This window comes from Zootoca vivipara, chromosome 6, assembly GCF_965207765.1.
Source record: "Zootoca vivipara chromosome 6, rZooViv2.hap1.1, whole genome shotgun sequence".
Taxonomy (NCBI): domain Eukaryota; kingdom Metazoa; phylum Chordata; class Lepidosauria; order Squamata; family Lacertidae; genus Zootoca; species Zootoca vivipara.
In genome coordinates, this window is record NC_142589.1 from 63,653,741 (window position 1) to 63,673,580 (window position 19,840).

At 46.4% G+C, this 19,840-nt stretch overlaps 1 protein-coding gene across 1 annotated transcript in view; it reads right to left on the reverse strand.

The window, feature by feature from the left end:
• Positions 1–9,073, reverse strand: part of CATSPER4 (cation channel sperm associated 4) — a 30,305-nt gene extending 21,232 nt beyond the window's left edge. Inside the window, exons 1-7 of the mRNA XM_088671321.1 lie at positions 9,026–9,073; positions 7,958–8,101; positions 6,234–6,335; positions 4,832–4,929; positions 3,136–3,256; positions 2,561–2,694; positions 286–478 (exon numbers count right to left, since the gene is read on the reverse strand). Coding sequence (XP_088527447.1) covers positions 286–478; positions 2,561–2,694; positions 3,136–3,256; positions 4,832–4,929; positions 6,234–6,335; positions 7,958–8,101; positions 9,026–9,073 — 840 coding nt within the window. The remainder of the gene's footprint in view (positions 1–285; positions 479–2,560; positions 2,695–3,135; positions 3,257–4,831; positions 4,930–6,233; positions 6,336–7,957; positions 8,102–9,025) is intronic.
• Between the last annotated feature and the right edge of the window lie 10,767 nt (positions 9,074–19,840).

The following is a 19,840-nucleotide window of genomic DNA, read 5'->3' on the forward strand; positions in this document are numbered from 1 at the left end:
AAAGAAGTCTATAGTAGGCAGACAAAAAAGCCTATGTTAAACAAAATTGCATATTGCAAAAAACATTTGAATATTGCAAAAAAAGCAAAATGTGTATACAGGCAAAAAAAAAGCATACAAAAAATCTATATTAAACAAAATTCCATGCCAAAATGTGTATACTGTATTAGTAAAATGCTGGTGAATTTTCATGAGGCCTTTTTTTCTTTTTAGGCTCCTAAATGGCATATTTCTGTGCCAAGTTCCCACCTGGCTTCCCTCTCCAGCCCTTGAATTAATACTCACATCCATTGCAGGGTCGGTCAGCACAAGAGGGATATTAGCTTCTGATTGCCTCTTCTCTTTGTATTCACTTACAGACCGTTCTAGGTTCGTCGTCACGACGGCCACAAGCAGATTTGCAAAGATGAAGGCCCCAAACGTGATGAAGATGAAGAAATAGAGAGCCCCGCCTATCTCCAAGGCAAGACCTTCTTTTCTGTAAAGGAAAGAAGGAATGCGGTCACCAAAGCGGGTGGCTGGGAACCCTTTGCCACTACTCTGAGGATGGAGCCATGGCTCCCATATCCTTTTCTCTTTAGGCCAGGGATAGGGACCTTGCAAGCCCTCCAGATATTGTTAGACTATCATCCCATGACTACTGGCCATGCTGGCTGGGGCTGATAAGATTTGGCGTCCAGTAGCATCTGGGGGGCACCAGGATCCACATTCCTGATCTAGGGCTATGATGTCAGTCTGAGGGCTCATCCAGACTAATTTCCCCCTGCGATTCCTAGGCGCAGATCTGTACTTTTCCTATCTGCGTCCAAGCGCTTCACCCACCTCCCCTACTTCCCAGTAAAGACCAGCTCTTTAACATTCTCGGCAATCCATGGGGAACCCCAACTGCTGTTTGTTCTGATTCAGCATTAAAGAGCAGTTTTTCCTGGGGAAAGCAGTGGGGCAAAAGAAGAGAAGAGCACTTCAGCATGGACCAGGAAAGCACAGACTTGTGTTCAGAAAGCATGGGGCAAAAGGTCAGTGTGGATGAGCCTGGGACCAGCCCTCTACTATTTATCAAATCAATTTTATACTGCTTTTTCCAACACTAAAAAAGTCCCTCAAAAAAGAAAGAAGCAATTTTCATAAAAGAACAAAATCAATCCAAATGGCCATCAAATAACAAAAGCAAAATCTTTAAAAGTTTTAAAAACTTTAAAATCAAAAGAACCAGAGTTAAGGCCTTCAGTCATCTCTTAATGAACATCAAAGCCACACAGGAGGAGAATGTTTTCACTGCCAGCCATCTGGGAAACATTTAGAATGGCCTGGTGAAGAAAAGAAGACAGGGCTCCCGTAACTTTAAGTTGTTTAGAAGAGAGAATTTCAGCAGATATAGCTTGTTATTAAATGTGCAGAAGCCCTGTCCCTCTTTTGCAACTAGCCACCGTCAATGGAGGTCAGGGGTACCAACTTGAATAAAATATGGGGGGAGGCAGGTATGCCCCGCCCCACATAACTGATCACATGACACAGTGCACACACACCATTCGAACAGCAATGCTCATCAACTTGGGGGAGGGTGGTCCCCTCACATATTTTATTGTATTCTAATATTAGAATACAATAAAATATTTGAGGGGACCACCTCAAATATAATATACAGTCATGCCTTGGATCCCAAACGCCTTGCAACTTGAACGTTTTGGCTCCCGAACGCCGCAAACCCAGAAGTGAGTGTTCTGGTTTGCAAACGTTCTTTGGAACCTGAATGTCTGACGGGGCTTGGTTGTCGAATGTTTTTGGAAGTCAAATGGACTTCCGGAACGGATTCCGTTCGAGAACCAAGGTACAACTGTATTTATATATTATATATTATATAATATTATAATATAGTGTATTATAATATTTTATTATAAGACCCCTTGGCCCCTAGGAATTGACTCCTATGATGGGGGCAAAAACCTGGCTTCTTTGGCAGAAATCTCACAATCCATGATCACTATTATTTGCCATGTGAGGCCACTGCCCCACTCTATCTAATGACAGGGCCAGTCCTGGTTGGACTAACCTAGTCTGGGTGCCACCTGCTGGCTTCTTCTAGGATTTCTTCTGATTTTACTGGACCATAGGGGACGGTAGGCTTGAGGAAGGGCACTTGCTTTGAACACAGAAGGTCTCAGGTTCAATTCCTGACATCACCAGGTAAAGCTGTAAATGTCCCCTGCCTGGATCCCCAAAGAGCCGCCACCAGTCAGCACAGACATTGCTGAGCCTAACATGGCTGCAACTCAGAACATCATTTATTGGCATGATGCCCTTCCTCTCGTATGGAATGAAGAACCAGTTGTTGGCATCCGTCTGTCTCGAGAGACAGCAGAAGTGTGCACCATCAGAAGTAGAGTCAAACTGTCGGAGGTTTACAGCACCTGCTGTGGCTGTAGAAACCAAAATGGGAGGTGCATGTTTCACTGCAGCTGGGGCAGTTGCAGGCATCTAGGTTCACTGCTTCCTCTTGTTTGGAATGAAGAACCAGTGACCCTTGTTCATTGTGGCTGAGCATGGTGTGCAAGCTACTCACTCAAAGTCATCATATATGTTAATCCACCCATCCTGCGTTATGCAGATGAACAGGGAGTACAAAGCAGTCCCCATATTCCCAAAATGTGCTGGGACCAGACTTCCAAAGAGGGTAACGCCAAACACAGAGAAGACCTGCAAAAGGACAAAGCAATGGTGATGTAAAAATAAAGGAGGTCTCCGGGTTTTATTTGCACTATCATATGCATTTTTAGGCATACTTTACCCTAGCACTAGCATTTTTTGTACACATTCCTCTGCTGGTGAGCTGCACTGAAAATCCCAGAAAAAATGCAACTTTCAAAATTGCCCTTGTTCCAGTTTGCAAAGTGTGAATTTTGTTTTGCAAAGTGTGAATTGGTTTGGGTCAACTTCAAAGCGAACAGAACTGGTTTTATCCCCCATTCCTACATCATACATATGCCTGGGTTGCCAAGGTGGAAAAGAAAAGACAGAGGTGAAAGAACAGAATAAAGGAGCACTGAGTGGGTGCAGGAAGATGTAGGAGACGGAAGGGATCTCAGTTCACTCCCATGCACCGCAATCTGACTTAAGAGGAATTTGACAGCATCTCACCAGCATGATGACAAAAAGCAGGATCATGATGTTAGCCATGTCAGGAATGGACTGCAGGATCACCTGGATCATCCGTGCCAGACCAGACACCATGGTGCAAACATGCATCAGTCTCATGACTCTGGAAAGCAGAGGAATAATAATAATGTGCTTGCATTTAAAGCTCATGGGCAGAGCACACAGATTGCATGCAGGACAGAAGAAGGAGAGGAAGAGGAAGAGGAAGAGGAAGAGGAGGAGGAGGAAGAAGAAAAGAAGAAGAAGAAGAAGAAGAAGAAGAAGAAGAAGAAGAAGAAGAAGAAGAAGAAGAAGAAGAAGAAGAAGAAGAAGAAGAAGAAGAAGAATTAGCAGCCACCAGGAGGAGCTTAGCAATTTAGTATTTATACCCCACCCATCTGGCTGGCTTTCCTCAGTCACTCTGGGCGGCTCCCAACAGAATAGTAAAAACACAATAAAACATCAAATATTAAAAACTTCCCTAAACAGGGCTGCCTTCAGATGTCTTCTAAAAGTCAGATAGTTGTTTATTTCTGTGACATCTGATGGGAGGGTGTTCCACAGGGCGGGCGCCACCACCAAGAAGGCCCCTCTGCCTGTTTCCCTGTAACCTCACTTCTCACAGCGAGGGAACTGCCAGAAGGCCCTCGGAGCTGGACCTCAGGGTCCAAGCTGATTGAGGGGGGTGGAGACACTCCTTCAGCTATACTGGGCTGAGACTGTTCAGAAGTGATGTAAGAACAGAAACAGAGCCTGCTGGATCAGGCCAATGACCCATTGAGTCCAGCATCCCCTTCTCACTATGGGCAACCCCTAGATGAAGAGCTAAATTGTTGGGCCAAATCATCTGACCAACTTGGATCCTCTCTCTACCATGTGCAGAGTGCAGACCTCATGAGAGAGGATGAATGGAGGATGCAGCCCACATTTTCTCAGTGGCAGTTGCCCATTTGTGGAATGCCCTCCCTGTAAGGCGCATCCGTCTCCCTCATGATTAACATTCAGTAGAAATTGAAAAACTCTTCTGTTCACCCAGGCGCTTGACGGCTGAGCAAAAAACTATTCCCTGTAACCTTGAAATCATGGAACATGAGTAGGCATGTGGAAGAACTCTGCCCAAAACGGAAACAGGAGCAGAAACTGCTGGTGTTCACTTATTCATCCCATTGTCCAGAACAGAACTCAATTTGGTGAATGCATTTCACCAAATTTTGGCCTTTGCTGCCGTGGCTTTCAATCCGCAAAGCAATGCATCATGGATTACGTTGCCCTCCCTGCCATTTCTGCTGCATTTATCTGGCACTGAAAATGTCTGAGGCAGAATAATATAATGACAATGTAAGTTACAGAAGCTCAGCACAGTGGGCAGCAAAATGCATAATGTCATTTTTAGTGCAATATGAACTGCAGCAGAAAAGAAACGGAGCTGTATGCAATGACAACAGGGCAGAAGAGACAATGATGATTCCTTCTTACATCTCAAGATACAAGGATGTATGACTGATATTAAACATGTTTAGATGTTTATTTTTATTTCTAATAATATTGTTTTGCTGTCCCCCCTGTTTTGTTGCTCTGGGCTCCTTTGGGAGAACAACAACAACAACAACAACAACAACAACAACAACAACAACAACAACAACAACAACAACAACACTTCCTAAGAACTTTGGGAACAAAGACAGCCCTCCATTCCTACCTGAGCATGTGGACAATTGTTCTGTCATTCAGTATGGTAAAGATCATGCCAAAGAGCAGAAGTAGCATAATTAAAAAATTTATGATGTTCCAGCCATCCTGAGTTAAGAAACAGGGAAAAATGAATTGCCATATGGAAGATCTCAAAGGAATGTATTTATTTTAATCCCCACATTTCTATCCCATCTGTCATGGACTGGTTGGATGCAGAGGAAGGTTCAAACCCCGGGGAGTGGCGGCAGGACAACAATGAGTGGTCAAAAGGAGAAGAGGGAGAAGATTGGGAAGAAGAGATGTTGGAAGCTGGAGAGGTGACAGGGCTTAGTGAGCTGGGAGAGTCTGTGGCAGAGAGCAGTCAAGAAACAGAGGCAGAAGTTGAAGCAGGAGAACAGGATGTGGGAGGCCAAGAGGCAGAGATGAGTCAGGCTGGCAAAGAATCAGGGGTGTCTCCCTCTCCTACAAAGGCGAAAACCCCTCCCCTCATATCTCCCAGAACTGGAAGGGGCGTGAAAAGGCTGGAGGAGAGGTTGGCTGCATATGTAGCTGCTGTCTCTGATTGCTTGGAAAAAGTCCTGGCAACTGATTTTCATGGAGGAAGACTACCGGGAATGAGCTGCTCTGCTCATTAGGCCTGACACTCAATCAAATCTGTTAATAAAGAATTTATTCTATCTTTGAACTGTGTTATTACTGACCGGCACACTCCTGTGACACCAGTCTTCCTCGAAGAACCTCAGGGTGATGTTGGGCATAGGAATGCAATAATATGTCAATTTATCTCAAATTGTCGTTTCCCCCATCTTAAGTTCAGCTCTCCACATTTCTGCATCAGTCTGTGATTATTATTTTTTAAGTCAGTGTGAAGTTTGCCAGCATTTTAGTGCAAATTTCTCTTAATACACACATCTTATATGTAGTTTTGCAATTTCCTCTATTATAATGCATTTTTAATGCATTTTTCTCTAATATACAGTACACATTTTTCTGCACGCCTTACCATGGTGTAAAGCCATAGTGTGGCATAGTGGTTAGAGTGTTGGACTAAGACCTGGGAGACCAGGGTTCATATCACCTCCTACTTGCCTTTTTATCTAAACTAAAAAGTTCTAAACGTTGAGACCATTCTTTGTTTGATTATTTTGGTTGCCCTTTCCTGAAACTTTTTCCCAAACTAACAATATCCTTTTTCAGATGAGGCGACCAGAACAGTACTCCAAACGTGGTTGCACCATAGATCTGTATAATGGCATTATGGTGTCAGCCATTTTGTTTTCCTTTCCTAAGGATCCCTAGCATGGAATTTGCCTTTTCCCACAGCCACCACACCCTATTTTCTCTTGAGAGTAACTAAGCTCCCGCAGACAAAGCTGATCTATGCACTGAGGCAGGTCCCCTGGTCTCACCTTCCAGTACAAGGAGAAGCCATAGTACCAGTTGAGGAGAACTTCACAGACAAGGAGAGACATGACAATCATATCTATGGCTGAGAAGAACCCAAAGTATCTCTACAGTAGAGGAAGGAAAGAACAAAGTTGGCAGTCTCCCTAGATTAATAATAATAATAATAATAATAATAATAATAATAATAATAATAATAAATTTAATCGTGCCCATTTGGCTCTGGGTGGCTTGCCACATGTAAAACACAACAAAACATCAAACATTAAAAAACAAGATATCCTATACAAGCAACAAACAAATCAATTAAAACCAACAACAACAACAACAACAACAACAACAAACAGTTTACAGTTACAGTCGTACCTTGGTTTTTTAATTTAATCTGTTCCAGGAGTCCGTTTGACTTCCAGAACAATTCGAAAACCAAGGCATAGCTTCTGATTGGCTGCAGAGTGAGTCTGGGCCCCTAGGCCAGGTGAAAAAGGGCCTTGCAGTCTGGGAATCAGCGTGTTTTTACATGAGTAGAATGTGTCCTTTTATTTAAAATGCATCTCTGGGTTATTTGTGGGGCCTGCCTGGTGTTTCTACATGAGTAGAATGTGTGCTTTTATTTAAAATGCATCTCTGGGTTATTTGTGAGGCATATGAATTTGTTCACCACCACCAGCCCCAAATAATCCAGCCCACCACATGGTCTGAGGGACAGTGTACCAGCCCACAGCTGAAAAAGGTTGCTGACCCCTGGTCTAGATGGAGGGGATGTGACCTTGTGTAGAAGATTTGCATTTGTTGCTCCACCCACTTTTGATTCTGACCCCACCTACCACTGCTGTGTGCTCCCTGGAAGGTTGCCCATATGGGAACATGACCTCCAAATTGAACAGGGTTCCCCACCTGTGCCCTAAAGCCTCAGATACAACATGGAAACAGAAGGTTTAGCTCAGGGATGGTGAACCTCAGGCCCAGGATTTGTGGCCCTCCAGACCTCTCTATCAGGCCCTTGGCATCTCAGTTCCCTGGGAAGAGGGTGTGACTGTGAAAGATCTCTGGGAATTGTAGCTCTAGGAGGGGAATAGGCACCTCCTGACAACTCTCAGAAGCACCCAGGACAATCTACTTTTCCCAGGATGCTTTGGGGGAAGCCATACAGTGGTACCTCGGTTTAAGTACACAATTGGTTCTGGAAGTCTGTACTTAACCTGAAGCGTACTTAACCTGAAGCGAACTTTTCCATTGAAAGTAAGGGAAAGTGGATTAATCCGTTCCAGATGGGTCCGCGGAGTACTTAAATTGAAAATACTCAAACCGAGGCGTACTTAAACCGAGGTATGACTGTACATGTTTAAAGTGGCATGAAACTGCTTTAAACGTAGAGTGCCAATAGGGGGCTCTGTTAATTGCAATGGTTCTACTCTGAGGAAGACATAGTTGGATGCAACTCCTACAGTCAACTGGTACCCAATCAACAGAGGAGGGTTCAGGAACCTGTGGCCCTGCAGAGGTTATTTGATTCCCACTCCCATCAGTCGCAACCAGCTTAGCCCATGGTGAGGGATGACGGGAGTTGTAGTCCAGCAGTATCTGGAGGGCAACAGGTCCCCTACCACTGAACTAGAGAGGAGAAGGGATACCAGAGAGGGAATAAGGCTGAGTCAATGGTGTGCTGTGCCCATTTAACACTTGGTGGTCCTTTGGCCCTGCCCTGGATTGGTGTGTCAAAGCTCACCTCTTCTAACGTTGGCTCTGTTCGCACAGCAATAGTGATGGCATTGAGGATGATGAAGCTGGCCAGTAGCAGCCTGAAGGCCGGATGATGGAGGAATGTCCCCATGCATGTTTTCGAGACAAACTCTTCCACGTCCCAGTCATCCTGTTTGGGGAAAGAGCAGAATTGTGGGGGTGTCAGTCAGGCTGGGCATAGGAACTCAAAACATAGGAACTGCACCTTCCCGTCTCTCTCTGCCTGATTCTGCCTTTCTCTGTAACAAGGTCTCTTCTGAATTTATCACTACACTACCGATGGAGAGTCTGTAGATGGGCCTCAGATCAGAGTGATCATGCAGGGAGACCTTCCTGTGGATACAAAGGCGGCTCTTTTGGAGGCAGCGAGTGGAGCTGTGGCTATTCCTGAGATGTTGGAGACAGAAGGTCAGCGATACTACAACACAGGTGGAGGCAGTGGTTCCCAGGGAGGCAAGACCTTAGGAGACTCTTCAAGAGCCGATTATGACAACTGAGCTTGCACCAAGTAGAACTTCTCCCTGAATCAAGATTTGTCCTAATGGCTACATTTACAAACAAAACAAAACAAAACAGAAACCCTGGAGCTTCAGTGAATCTTGTTTAGTTACCTACACGGATCTTCTTCCCCTATGTAGCCTTTGTCACTTGTAGCCTGAAAGCTGCAACCTTGAGCTCCTTGGAGGAAAAGGAGGTTTATAAGTGTAAAAAATAAATGAACGAGAAAGGTGGTCTGCTTAGATTTCGCTCAAAAGAGTGGTTTTAAAGCATTTTTAAAAACAGTTTCATTTGCCTCACCCTCTCAGTCCAAGGTTTGTTTGTTTGTTTTTAACTTGACATATTAAACAACTTTAAACAGCTAGAAGCTGAGCAAACCTTTTTAAAAAAAAATAAAATAGTGCAATGCACTTAAGAGCTGATCTCTTCTTGTATTGTATTTATTTTTATTTTAGAGAGTTCCACAAATCTTATGTACATAAATGAACATATTTAAAGCCTAATATTTCTCAGCTTTGTGTTACAATACAGTCATACCTCGGTTTAAGTACCATACCTGCCAAGTCTCTCGCAGAGAAATCTGGGATTGGCAGCCGCACGCCATCGCCAGAAGTCGCGTCTACGGATGTCCAGAAGTGCGTAGACGTAACTTCCGGTGTCGCTTTGCCCATCGATGGGCACCAAAAATGGCCGGCGCTAGCGCTGGAAGTTGCGTCTACGCATGTCCGGAAGTGCATAGACGTGACTTCCGGTGCCGCTTTGCCCATCTATGGGCACCGAAAATAGCCGGCACCGGAAGTCACGTCTACGCATGCCCGGAAGTGCATAGACACAACTTCCGGTGCCGGCGCCAGCCATTTTCGGTGCCCATCGACGGGCAAAGCGACACCAGAAGTTGTGTCTACGCACTTCCGGACATGTGTAGACGCGACTTCTGGCAGCAGTGCCGGCCATTTTCTGGTGCCCATAGATGGGCAAAGCGGCACCAGAAAAATGGCCGCCGACAGGAGCCAAAATAAGGGAGATTAACGGGAGAGGAGCTGAAATGGGAGACCGCTGGGAAACGGTAAGGAAAGATGGGGGTTTCCCGGGAAATACGGGGTACTTGGCAGCTATGTTAAGTATGCTTCGGTTTGAGTACTTTCAGTTTAAGTACTCCACGGACCCATCTGGAACGGATTAATCCACTTTCCATTACTTTCAATGAGAAAGTTCGCTTCAGGTTAAGTACGCTTCAGGTTAAGTACGGACTTCCAGAACCAATTACACTCATACTTCGGGTTAAGTACACTTCAGGTTGAGTACTCCGTGGACCTGTCTGGAACGGATTAATCCACTTTCCATTACTTTCAATGGGAAAGTTCACTTCAGGTTAAGTACAGCATAGCTGCCAAGCTCTCCCTTTTTTAAAGGGAAATTCCCTTATGCTGAATAGGCTTCCTCGCGAGAAAAGGGAAAACTTGGCATCTATGAAGTACAGACTTCCGGAACCAATTGTGTACTTAAACCGAGGTACCACTGTAATTTACAAAGTATGACCACCAATCAACCAAGTTCGTATTACAGTGGCACATTGGTTCTTGAACCGCTTAGTTGTTGAACAAATTGGCTCCTAAACGCCGCAAACCCGGAAGTAAGTGTTCTGGTTTTTGAACGTTTTTGGGAAGCCAAATGTCTGACGCGGCTTCCGCTTGAGTGCAGGAAGCTCCTGCAGCCAATAGGAAGCTGTGCCTTGGTTTTCGAACGGTTTTGGGAGTCGAACGGACTCCCAGAACAGATTAAGTTCAAGAACCAAGGTTCCACTGTATAGGTGGTGCCATTCCTGTGATGGACTGACTCAGCCTCTCCCTTTCTGTTGATTCAAGGTTATTCAGGAGCCATTCCCATATAGATGCGACACGAGGGCATAGCTGCCAAGTTATCCCTTTTTTAAAGGGATTTTCCATTATGCTGAATAGGCTTCCTCGCGAGAAAAGGGAAAACTTGGCAGCTATGCACGAGGGCATTTCCATTTTCTCACCCCTACTACTCTGGCTTCAATAAACAAGATTATTATTTTTTAAGATATCTGTTCTGCAGACACATCGTCCTCAATCCAATTAAATATTATCAACGTTGGGAAAAGTCTAATATTTGCTCCTATCATCAATGTAATCTGCTGCATAATATGTCTCCCAGAATAATAGGCATGTTGACAAGAGCTTAGCTCTTGACATGGCAAGGGAAGGCAACAAAACCACCTTGGTATTAGCCAAAGAATTAAATGATTCCAGCTGGTCTAGTAAAAAAGAGAGATTTTACTGTAAAGCAAACCCAGAGATCAAACCAAGTGGTCCTTGAAAAGGTTTGTTTATATCCTTTATTTTCTTTTGTTTTTACACTAGAGGAAACATGCATGACTCAACCAAGATTGCATTTGAAGATGATCAGAGGGCTCCTGCGCTGAGTTTCTGGTTTTATGAAGTCCATTAAAATCCCACAATGGCTGTGCAATACCTCCAGTATCTGAGCCAGCATGTCTATGAATGCCGGTTGCTGGGGAACACCAGCTCAAGTCCTGCTTGTAAGCTTCCCATCGACATGTGCTTGGCCCACAGCCAGCCCTGCAATGAGGCAGAGTGAGGCAGAAGCCTCAGGTGGCAGATTCTGATGTCTGTGCAGTGTCCAGAGCTGTAGTGCCATGTACCCCCTAGGCTAGACTACTGCCCTCAACTGCAGTAGAAGGCATTGCCCTTCCCCACTATTGGAGTAATAGTCAGTTACCAACCCAGTTGAGGGACGTGGGTGGCGCTGTGGGTTAAACCACTGTGCCGCTTGGGCTTGGCGATCGAAAGGTCGGCGGTTCGAATCCCCGCAATGGGGTGAGCTCCCATTGTTCGGTCCCAGCTCTTGCCAGCCTACCAGTTTGAAAGCATGCAGTGCAAGTAGATAAATAGGTACTGCTCTGGTGGGAAGGTAAATGGCGTTTCTGTGCGCTGCTCTGGTTCCGCCAGAAGCGGCTTAGTCATGCTGGCCACATGACCCAGAAAAACTGTCCGTGGAAGCAGACAAACGCCGGCTCCCTTGGCCTGTAAAGTGAGATGAGCACCACAACCCCAGAGTCGTTCGCAACTGGACTTAACTGTCAGGGGTCCCTTTACCTTTTACCAATCCAGTTGGCTTCTGTCTGTGCCTTGGGGAAGGGAACCACCTTTTATTTTGCCTCAAGCAGCAAAACGTCTTGAGCCGACTCTGGCTTGGCCACTGTTAGTATTTGTACTGTAATCATTAGAAAATGTATTTTACAAAGAATAAATTGTACTGGGGGAAAGAAAACCAATGCAATGCAATGCAACAGCTGCAAAATCTTGCGACTTCAACTACTTTAAGGTCACAGAAACACTGAATCATTGCCTTGTCAGTGTGTGGAGTCTACTTCATCCCTAGGGCTTCGAGGGTAAAACCGCTGAATCACTCTGCACTCTGCATGACTCAGAAAAAAATAGCCAACAGCTTGGCCATTGTGGAAAACAGGATTCTGGACCAGCTGGAGCAGGGCTCTTATGACAGTGAAGGGAGCTCTGGAATAAAGTCAAACAACAAGCAAAGAGATTGAGCCTTGGAGAAGAGAGGCAGGGGAGGGGGGGGGAAGGAAAATACCTGACTACGAGTGACATATCTGCAGTTGATCTCGGGGAGTTCTGTTTCAGTACTATGTCCCTGACCGGCTAGGACAGCCACCTGGGAGACAGGAAAACACAGAGACTCTTGTGGAAGCAGGCTAAGCATATTGAAGGTGCGTACCATAAGGGGAGAAGCTTTTTTCATATCGAGGGTCACATTTCTGATGGGTGCATACCAGTAGAGGGCAGGGCCAGAGGCAAAAGTGTGTGGGAGCAATAAATGTCATTTCTACCTTTGAACAGCGGCCTAGTTTTACACACACTGACACATGTCCTCCTTCCAGCTGGGCAAAAACGTTCCAGTAGGGTTCATGAGGGCCATGGCCTGGGGAGAAGAGGTGTGGCTGAGGAGGCTGGGGACAGTCCCCAGAGCCAGACAGAGAGGCCTGGAAGGCTGGGGTTCCTGGGGTTCCCCACCCTTGGCAAATATCCCATCATCAGAGGGTGCTTTATCTATTCTGGCCACTAGGAGCGCTGCTGCGCGGCCTGCTGCCCCTGATGCTCTACTTCAGGCATCCCCAAAGTGCGGCCCTCCAGATGTTTTGGCCTACAACTCCCATGATCCCTAGCTAACAGGACCAGTGGTCAGGGATGATGGGAATTGTAGTCCAAAACTTCTGGAGGGCCGAAATTTGGGGATGCCTGCTCTAATTGCATATTTTGGAAATGGCAAAGAGATCCCGAGTGATCTCTCCTCCAACAGAAAGGCAGACCTGGGTAGCTCTGTCTCTGGTACTTCTCACTGCCCAGGGAAGGACAGAGCGCATAGCCAATTACAGTAAACGCACAAACGCAACATTGTGATGTTACAGTCTGCTGTTTTACATGCTGCAGCTGCTAAACTATATTTTGAGCAATTGACAGCATGCAGTAGGGGCAGGGCCAGAGATCACTTCTTTGCACCTGAGGGCCGCATTCCATTCTGGGTGACCTTCCAGGGGCCACATGCCAGGGGTGGGTGAGGCCTGGAACAAAACTGGGCAGGGGAAGGAATGTGGGTTTTACACACACACACACACACACACACACACACACACACACACACACACACACACCTCTACCCTCCATCCCTGCAAGCAAGAGGCACTGCCAGAGTTCAAGGTTGCAATCCATCCAGGTGAAAACACTCAAGGAGGCTGCAAAGCAGGACCAGTGAGGGGTGTGCCTTGCAGGGAGGCAGAGAAGGGCCAGACAGAGGCCCCTAGGAGAATGATAACCTTCTGATCAATCTACTAAGACTTTGTTTTTCTGACCTATCTCTAACCACAGAGGTGGTTGTTGTTGTTGTTTTTATGTCAGTGGAGAACAGGTAAGTGTAGGGTCAATATATGCAGCATAGAACAGATAGGACCTGTTTTTTTTTGTGATGTGTAATATGCTGGGGATTGAGGAAATGATCCTTGGTATGACGAGAACTGGGATGTTACAAGGGTGTGCTCCTATTTCCATCCATTGGAGGATATGCTTGAACTTCACATCCCTCTCTCCAAATTGCTCCAGCCCCACAAAAATCATTTGGCCTCAGGGGCAGTATCAAAAAGATGGAAGGACTGGAAGGTGAGTGAGATACAAGGATTTCAGCTATATCAAATGTGTATTGGGATGGGAGCCGGGAACTGGTGTAATGGAGGGGAAATGTGTTGGAACTGCAGTTCCAGGACTTGTTTTCAGATCAAGAGTGATAGCATAATCCACAGGATCTCCAGGCCCTCCTTTATCTAGCAAATGAATAAGGTGATAATGAGGCATTCAAGTTTTGCTATGGCTTGTGACCGATTAGCACACCTCCTTGCAACAGGGTTTTGAGTTTTTTCTAACAGAAAGCTTGGCCTGTTTTCTCCCTGGTAACTAAGCATAGGATTGCAGTCATGCCATAAGCATGAGGAAAACTTTTAATTTCAACTTTAGTCTAGCTTCGAACCTAAGGGAACACACAAGCCTTGCAACCATAGCAGCTTTCGAGATGAGGTCCTGCAAGTCAACATTTGCCACTACTTCTCTGGGGAGAAGAAAAGTTCCTGCTGCTCCACAAAGAGAAGGAGGGCAAACCCCACCAGCTTCCTGAAGTTGCAAGAAATCAACCCCTAGGATCTCACCAGAGAGCTCCTACGACGTTCAACCATTGTGCCTGCAGCATCAAGTCCACCACCTACGAAACCATTCCTCCCTCTTGCACTGTGACCTCAGCATTCTAATATCATGAAATCCTGGCTGTAACATGACATCACAAAAGCCTCTATTCTCTCCTGCTATGTGGAATAAACAGGAAATTATAGGGGGAGGGGGGAGGAGAGAGCAGGGGATAAGAGAAAATGGCAGGTGGGAGGAACATCAACAGTGGCTGGTGCCCATTGAGACTGATAGGGCAGAAGGCAGGGAGCCGAACTGTAGGGGGCGCCAGAGCCAATGGCAGATGAACCCCCAGCCAACAGTGGGCAGAGCTAGTTCATTCCAGTTTTGTCTCTATCCCCCTTCTCCCTGCTGAGGTCCACAAGGGGCAACACTCCGACTTAGGAGCGAGGAGGATTGCAACCAGCCCCACTCCACTCCCCTGGACTAAGTAGGAAGTCAGGCAGGTGGGTGCTGGCAGAAGGTCAACTGAGGTTAGTGTGGTAGTGCCCCATTTACCCAAACAGAGCAACCACCACTATGGGGCTGGTAGGACGGATGGAAAGGGAGGAGGCCAATGACAGGCAGAGGCAACTAATTCTAGTTTTGACCCCATCCTCTTCCCCAAGGCAACGCCATGATGGAGGTGGTGGACCAGCTCTGGGCCATTTGTTAAGGGTTCCCGGGAGTTGTAACTCAGTGAACGGGTAAACTTCTCTTGCCCAGAATTCTTTGAGGGAATGATGATGCTTCAGATGTGCTTTAAAATAGCATGTCTGCAGCCTAACATTTCGCCATCATGCATGCCTTCTTCCTGATTTGATGGCTCTGCACTTGCACCTTTTGACCACAAAGGGGAGGCAAGAGACCAGGAAATAATATGGAAGCCGCTTTTCCAAGGCTGTCTGAGCCTTGTTAGGCAAATCCATCTGATCCCATGAAGAGTGAATTAAATACTTCATTGACCTCACCCTTCCCACTTTCAGGGGGCAAGGGCCTTGCAGTGCCACAGCCTGCCCAGGGCCTCCTCCCTTGTCTGCCCAACACCCTGGGGCTGTGCCACAGCCTTTTGGCTGGACTAATGCCAGCACCAACAGCCCCTTTTGTGCTGAGTAAAGGTAGCCAGGAGACATAGGAGTTTGTGGACAAGGAGAGCAAAGTCTCCCTGTTTGGAGGGGAAAAGGCCAGAGGAGGGGTTAAAGGCAATCTGAAAAAGAGACAAAGATTTGTTGCTGCGCCTGATGGTGGTGGTGATGAACAAGTGAAGAAGCTGTAAATAGAAAGGAAGGGCATGAGATAAAAATAAAGTAGTGAATAGAAAAGACTAGGAAGGATGGAAGAAACAGGAAATTGGCTGGGGGAGTGCGTGTATGGATATTTTTAATTTTATTATTTATTACATTTGTATACTGCCCTTCGTCTGTGGATCTCAGGGCGGTTCACAACATAAAAATGACGAGTCCAAAACAGGGAGAAAACGTTCCTCTTCAACCAGGCCCCGGTGATTTTGTCAATGCTGCCATAGGCTAAGCTAGATTTGCCAGCAGAAACACCAAAGTAGATCCAGGGGCTGCAGTCAGGTGTCAGCAGTGGAGGCAGGTCCATTTGGGCAAGCAGGGCACTGCCCAACGAAGCTCAATCTGCCCTCAGCCAGCCTCCACCTGCCTCCCCAGGGAGGTACCACTGCCAATCAGCTTCCTCTTCCTTGGTCTCAGCAAGCTCCACCTATTAGCTGGCTCCGCCTATCTGTGGCCCACCCCCTAGTCCCAATGGGCACCAGCCACCACTCTTCCCCACTCACATTTCTTTAACCAGAAACAACTCAGTTGGCAGAGTGCATTATATGACTGTCAGCACACACATGACAGAATGATAGAATTGTAAAGTTGGAAGGGATCTAGCAATCATTTGCCCAATGTGGGGCTCAAACCCATGACCCTGAGATTAAGAGTCACTTGACCCACAGCCTGCAGCAGTATGGCTAGAAGGCAGCAAAGGCTCAATGAATCAAAGCAACAGATCCTAAGGAATTATGCGCTTTGCAAAATATGAATAATTCCTTTTTTAAACGTGAGATATACATTTGTTAAATAAACAAAACAACTGCCTCTAATTTAGTGCTGAATCTAAAGCTTTTCTGCAGAAACAGCTTTGGAGTACAGTACAATTGCTCTAATGCTGCCCAGAAAGGGGGCATAGCAGTGTGTTTATTTAAAGAAGGTTTGGGGACCTTCAGCCCCAGCGACCAAATTTGGCCTCCTGACCTCTCTATCTCCCTAAGCCACACCCCTCCTCAGCCACACCCCCTCTCGCCAGGCCACATTTCTAACCAGCCTTACTGACCAGCATCAAAGCAGTGGGGGGGAATCGTAGAGTCATAGGATGGTGGAGTTGGAAGGGACCACCAGGGTCATATTTTGCCCAACATGAGGCTCGAAACCACAACCCTGAGATTAAGAGTCTCATGCTCTACTGACTGAGCTATCCCAGCTGGGAAATCAGAACTTTGTTAGACTTCCTTACATACCACTGCACACTGCTCCCCAATTTCCCCCTTCTCTTATACCCACCTAAGCCAAGGGGTGTTGTACTAACTTAGGCTGAAATAATGCAAGGAAATCAGATCCTGGCTTGGATAGTGGACTCTGCCCTGGCAACCATAGCTAGGCACCTTGCTTGCTATGCTATTAGATTAACAGTTGTAAGGGGCTAGGGGGGCTTCCAGCAGCCCCTCTTAGCCCTCTGATTTGGGATCGGCTCTTTTTATGAAGAAATTCTCCCTTAGACCAAGATGTCCCCCATCTGCCTGTGTGTTGATTGCTGGGTCTGAACACATCAACTTGCCGAGTGTTGACCACCACACCTGAAGCACATGTGAAAAAGCATATTATATATAAAAAAGAGAATGGCACGATGCTCTGTACAAGAGACAGATCATTGTCCTCTTCTGGGGATTTTCTGCAAGGAGTTCTGACTGCCAGTTGTTTACCAATAGCCCCCTCCCTCCCCCAGGGCAAAAAGAGGCAATTGGAATTCCTGATCTGTAATAGATGGAGATGATTTCATTTATGAATCACTTCCCGTGAGGCATCCCAAAGCGATTTGCAATAGCACACGTAAAACAACTGCATATGGAAAACTTTTTCTTTCTTTTTTTAAAAAAAGAGAATTGTGGTTTAAAACAACAACAGCGCAGAATCTATTCAGACTAAAGACAGATACCAACTGGGAGAAAGATTTTAGATGGTGCATTGAAGGAGGAACATTTGTCTGATAGGCTACGGGAGAGAGTTCAAAAAAGTAGCTGCCACCACACTAAAGGAAGATCTAGGGGGAGAGTAATTGGATCACCCACTATGGGTACAGAGCCTCAGGGCTCTTCAATGGAAGGTGAGAGGCTGGAGACACTGGATTTGGGCATCACACATGGCAGGCACCGCTGAAATTTGAGGCACCAAGATCCACCATTGTAGCACACTGAAGGCCTGGTTTCAACATTTTGCAATGGGCCTCCTGATGGTATCTGCGAAGGCCCTCTCCTGCAGAATGTAGGAATTGCTAGGGTATTCAGGGAGCGTGGCAATGTTTTAAGCATCCTTCTTCAACATCAACTTCGTTGGACTGGTCATGTTGTGCGGATGCCTGATGATCGTCTTCCAAAGCAACTACTCTATTCCGAACTTAAAAATGGAAAGCGTAATGCTGGTGGTCAACAAAAGAGGTTTAAAGACTGTCTCAAGGCACATCTTAAAAAATGTAGTATAAACACTGACAACTGAGAAACACTGCCCTGCGAGTGCTCCAGTTGGAGAACAGCCTTTACCAAAGGTGTCATGGGCTTTGAAGAAACTCGATCTCAGGACGCAAGGGAGAAACGTACTAAGAGGAAAGCATGTTTGGCAAATCCACACCGTGATCAACTCCTGCCTGGAAACCAATGTCCCCACTGTGGAAGGATGTGTGGATCCAGAATTGGCCTCCACAGTCACTTACGGACCCATTGTTAAAACCGTGTTTATGGAAGACAATCTTACTCGGCTACGAGTGATCGCCAAAGAAGATCTGCAAAGCATCCCAGCGCCATGGTTCGTAAGGCACACTGCAGTAGGGAATTGACCCTACCCCCTGAGCCACCAGCTTGCACCTGGCTCTGCCCCAAGCCACTATTTTGCCATTGGTGGATTTCAGGGTCCCAGGAAAAAGGAACGTCAATCCCAGATGCTCGGAGCCCGTCCACACCTGCTGGACACGATGCAGCCTCACCTCATTGCCACCTCGATTTTCCTCAGTGGGAGGCTGAGAACCCTGCCCAAGGATCCCCATTGGTAATAAACAGCTCTTGCCAGCTCCGTCCTGGAGTCAGTCCGTCTTTTCTGTTGCTGCTTCAGATCAACCGATTTTCATCTTTACCCACCGGCTGTATATCCCTCTCGTAACCACGGTTACGTGGGCTAGGCAATTAATTGCCCCTTCAGCATGCAGCTGCGGGCATCGTTAACACAGTGGCAGCAGCAGGGGAGGAATTAGAGATAATTATAAGCCTGGGTGGTGTCCCAGCTGCAGAGAGCTGCACCACCCAAGTTTACGGTCTGACTGCATCTTCCAGATCATGGGGCTTCAACAGCGCCTTTGAACACCATCCCCCTCCCCCCCATCCCCTAAAACAGCAAAAAGCAAACCAGAGCCCTCCACCCAACACCCAACACTTCTCAGGAGTCTTCTTGATGGCAAAGTGGAATGCAAACAGTTTATTCCACAATTTGCACGCGGCAAATGCCATTTGGAGCCCAGTTCTTCTCAAGGGGCATGTTAAAAGTCCATGGTATCTGTTTTTATTCATTTCCTTTAAACGATTTATTGGCTGCTCACGTTATAAAATAGCAGAATGGTGCAAGCAAATGCCCCAAGTCAGTCTGAAGCAGATGCCAAGAATCGCACAGTTAAAATTACAGCACGGCATCAACAGACAAGCAAGAAGGCAAGAATTAAAAATGCCAGTTTTTAAAGAGAGGCACAGGTAAATGGCAAAGTCTCAAGCATGCTGATGCAAGAGGGGATTTGTTGGAGTATTCTATGGATTCCAAAAACAGACACAGCTTTTGAGTCATTGATCGTTCGAGGCAGATGTGTTACTTGCTTCCTCCCAACCTGTTATTGATAAACTGCAATGGAATGTTCAAACATAATAACCTTTCATGATTATAACAAAAGTCAAGACCTGCCAGGGACATGGGCGGTGGCAAAATGGCTGCCCCAAACCATTGCTTCTTCCAACCATGTCCCAAGAAGGATGTCCCAAACCATTGCTTCTTCCAACCATGTCCCAACCATGTCACAGTGGTGGCTGGTCCATTACTTAATAAACCGCTTTACCCCTCAAATAGTCAATAGATCACTATTGTCTGCAGGAATATATCCTGCAAGTTCCAAAGATCTCAGAAGCTTGCCAAACAGGGACTTGGAGCAGGGCTTCCAAGCTGCCCTTGTTCTGTGGAATAGCATTCCTCTTGACATACAAACAAGCTCCCACTCTTTGCACTTTCCAGAAACAATTGAAGACATTCTTGTTGCGACAGGCATTTCCAGCTGGATAAATGGGT